We start from the raw sequence: 4,100 nt of genomic DNA, 5'->3' as shown, positions 1-4,100 counted from the left end.
ACCATAACATGTCATCATCTCATCATATCATCATGTCATTGTATATATATATATATATATATATATATATATATATATATATATATATATATATATATATATATATATATATACTGTACCCGGCCCTCTAGTGAGGGACTCGGTGAATAATGCAGTGACACTGTGCACGATAACATACCCGGCCCGGGACTCGGTGAAAGATGTAACAACAGTTTGCACGAGCAGAGTAGTGAGAAACCATATGCATATAAATCAATCTTTGGACTCAATAGATAAGTACACTGATCGACACTTGAAGGATCATAAACACGTTTCGAGTCAATCCGAGTTGGCATAAGAAAGTTATGAACATTATTCATTACAGAAACCTCTACGAACGTTTCAAAGCAATCTGAGACCGTTTATGAAAGTTAGGGACATTAATCCTTATAGAACCCTTTTTGGAACAGAGACTCTTTATGCTTTGCTCGTTATTCAATCATACAATAAGCTCGACCATACTAAGCATGCTCATGTCAAGAAGTGAATAAGAATCATAAACAAGCTCGGAATTAAAGAAAAGAGTTACCCCAAGGTGCGTGTCATACCTTACTTAGCTCTAGGACATGCCAAAAGAAAGAAAGGGTAAACCTTACATACCTTGCCCGCTTCCTAAGCTAATCCGAACTTAAGTCTCGGCTTTCGCAAGATCTACAACAACGTCAAGAGATATCAAACATTAGCTATAGGTATTTAGGAATCCGATTCTAGGCTAGCAGTCCACCTATAGAAATTTGGGCAGCATTTCCCCTATAAATTCAACCAACCCCGAGAAGTCAACTCGGCCAAATCACCAACACAATACCAACAATCATATTTTCAACTTCAACAATTAATTCAAAATGCATTCTAACGTTAGCAACCCTTTCTACATAATTCGACGACATTTCATTTACATTCCAATTAATCACAACAACCCAACTTACAATCTTCCAAACTCAATAAGAACAACAACAACACATTCCTTGCTTCCAAGTTCATGAATTATACCAACAACCACACGTTAACAACATTATTCATACAAATATAAGAAACCATGCTAATGTCACATTAACTTCTTCAACAATCCCACAACGATTACAACTTCATTTCAAGCCATCAAACCTTCATTTTTATCATGGAATCCACAACAACAACAATCAACATACTAAATAACATCAATACATCACATCTTACCAACCCCAACCCCTATTCGGCCACAACCTACACACACATATTTCATGAATTTCATCCATTTCTACATACTACAACACTCACAAATCATCCCTAACACATAAAAAAGGAGATTAAATGATTTAAATCTTACCTTTATCCTTTAACTTCTCAACTTGGCTAGGGTTCACAACTTGCACAATGAATGCTTTGCTTGCTCCAACAACTACTCCACGATAATAAGGGCCTTCCAATTGGTTGAAATACTAGAGGAAAATATTTTTTTGATCAATATTTAGGGGCATCAAATTCGGCCAGCCATGGCCGAATGGTTTTTTTTCTTTTTTTCTTGAAGCTTCTTGAATTGTGAAGGATGAATATGAGTCTTGCTTTGTCATCACTCATCTATATATATAAATACATAGCGCATAAAAGGTGGACACATGCCCCCCACTCATGGCTCAAGGCAATTGGCCAAGCCATGGGTGAGACCCACTTGAGCCACACGGCCATGGTGGCTTTCATGATCATATTTTTTTTTTTTGAATTTTTTCCTTTTTACCCCTAGCCTCTCTCAATATTTCCATACCACTAATAACCAACTTGTGTATTAAAATAAAATTGGAAGGAAAATAATAGCCTTGCCCTTAACTTATCGCGATTATCTTGAAACATCCGAATGCACAAAATACGGGATATAACAGTATATTTGAACCTTTTCTCATAGTACAAGGATATATTTGAATCAATAGTATAACGGCAAGGATATATTTAAACCGAAAGTATAACGAAAGGTATATTTAAACCTTTTCTCATAAAATAAGGATATATTTGACCCTTTTTCCGTAAATTAAAACAGAGATAACCGTGGGAGTAGTACAAATCACGTTCACTCTCAATATAATATGGTCCCCCACAAAGCCACAACCCTTGATGTAATCTATATAGAGAATTGCTATTCCCATCTGATAGAGAGAGAAACAAAGAAAGAAAGAAACAGAAAAGCTGAAGAGAAGCCATGGGAGTAGCAGCTCACTTCAACCATTTCTGGTTCCTAGTTTTCATCCTCTTCTTCTCCATCTCCATCTCCTCCATTTCTGGATCCGTAAGTTACCTATCTCTCATTACAGAAAAAAATGAAATTAGCTGCCAGCGTCATTACTAATATGTCTCTGATCCGTAGGTTACATATCTCTCATAAAAAAAAAAAAAAAAAAATTAGCTACGAATATCATTGCTGATCTGTCACTAAATAGCTCGTAGCTAACATAATTCTTTGATAATCTGTCACTAAATTGTGATGTTTAGCTACAACATTTGTCTATCTTAATTTATGTGAACTCATTTGACTGGACATGACTCGCAGAAAGAGTGAAGATTTTTGAAATTTGTGATTCAAAATAAATCTTGAATATTTATGTAACTGTAAATCATTTCATAAAGTGAACTTATTTTCAAATTAAAAAAGATGTCATTTATTTTGATACGGAATAAAAAAAATAGTTTCACATAAATTAAAACAGATGGCGTATCTTTTAGTAGTGTTTGTTCCTACAATATCCTTTTGCTTTTATTTTATTTATTTTTCTTTATGAAAACTTCTGAATATTCTATATTTTGTGCAAATGCAGGATGAAGATTGTGTATACACTGCTTACATCCGAACGGGATCTATCATAAAGGGTGGAACCGATTCGATCATCAGTTTGACTCTTTACGATGCAGATGGATACGGTATTAAAATCAAGAACCTTGAGACCTGGGGTGGACTTATGGGCCAAAATTACGACTATTTCGAAAGAGGAAACTTGGACATCTTTAGTGGTCGTGGCCCATGTTTGACCGGGCCGGTCTGTAAGATGAACTTGACTTCTGATGGAACAGGCAAAGGACATGGATGGTATTGTAACTACGTGGAGGTTACTGTTACTGGAGTCCATAAGCAATGCATCCAAAAGTACTTCGAAGTGGAACAGTGGCTCGCAACTGATGCGCCGCCTTACCAGCTTACTGCAGTCAGGAACCTGTGTAGGAAGACCAAGTCCGATGTGCGTCGGCCCGTTACCGGAACTGAATCCACTCCACAAGTTTCTGTGATTTAAATCTACAGTTATTGGGCTTTAATGGGCCAGGGTCCACAATTCCCTGTTTTACCCTTGTGAGTGTGAAGACTTTCAAGGACAAGAATGATATTTGATGTTGTGGTATGGAGTAGTGTATGGTTGAGTAATAAAGCACACTTGTTAATTTTGTTAGTATTATTAGGATCATTATTATATCCTCTCATGAATGCTGTATTTTCCAAATAATAACGACTTTTTGCATCGTTATTACACTCATCAATATACTTTCCTGCTTTATCCTTGCCACTGTGAAATTTATCAGGGTCAAGTATGACATTTGATGAGTGTGCTGCTTCATGTTGTGGTATGGTATGAGTAATGTATGGTTTGAGTAATAAAGACCCTTGTTAATTTTGTGAGCATTATTTATATCTTCTCATGAGTGCTATATTTTCCCCAAAAAAATAAAAAAATAAAAAAATAAAGATTGTTTGCATCGTTATTTCTTATGCTACCGTTTTCTATTCTTCAAAATTATCATGTGTATGTCATTTGATTTTGTATGCTTTACCTAATATTTATGATAATTGTTAGAATATTTTGCCTCAAGGAATTTTCGAAAATAGTCTCTCTATCTCTACGAGGTAGGGGTAAGTCAGCAAATTCTATTCTCTCTAAACCCACTTATTATAAATTACATTGGGTATGTTGTTGTAGTTAGAATATTTTGTCTAAATTTAAAAAAGTTGGTTGAACTAGTTCAAACTTCAAACTAAGTTGGTTGAATTAGTTCAAACTTCAAACTAGTACAATAATTAGGTCACCAACAGTGTTCACACAAGATAT

At 35.3% G+C, this 4,100-nt stretch overlaps 1 protein-coding gene across 1 annotated transcript; it reads left to right on the top strand.

The window, feature by feature from the left end:
• The first annotated feature begins 2,137 nt into the window (after positions 1–2,137).
• On the top strand, positions 2,138–3,679 carry LOC132614317 (PLAT domain-containing protein 3-like). Its single transcript, XM_060328730.1, has 2 exons — positions 2,138–2,296; positions 2,823–3,679. The coding sequence occupies exons 1-2, from the start codon at positions 2,210–2,212 to the stop codon at positions 3,291–3,293; spliced, it is 558 nt and encodes a 185-aa protein (XP_060184713.1). The 5' UTR covers positions 2,138–2,209; the 3' UTR covers positions 3,294–3,679.
• The last annotated feature ends 421 nt before the right edge of the window (positions 3,680–4,100 follow it).

This window comes from Lycium barbarum, chromosome 10 (assembly GCF_019175385.1).
Source record: "Lycium barbarum isolate Lr01 chromosome 10, ASM1917538v2, whole genome shotgun sequence".
NCBI lineage: Eukaryota > Viridiplantae > Streptophyta > Magnoliopsida > Solanales > Solanaceae > Lycium > Lycium barbarum.
This window is presented reverse-complemented; position numbering and strand designations above follow the sequence as displayed.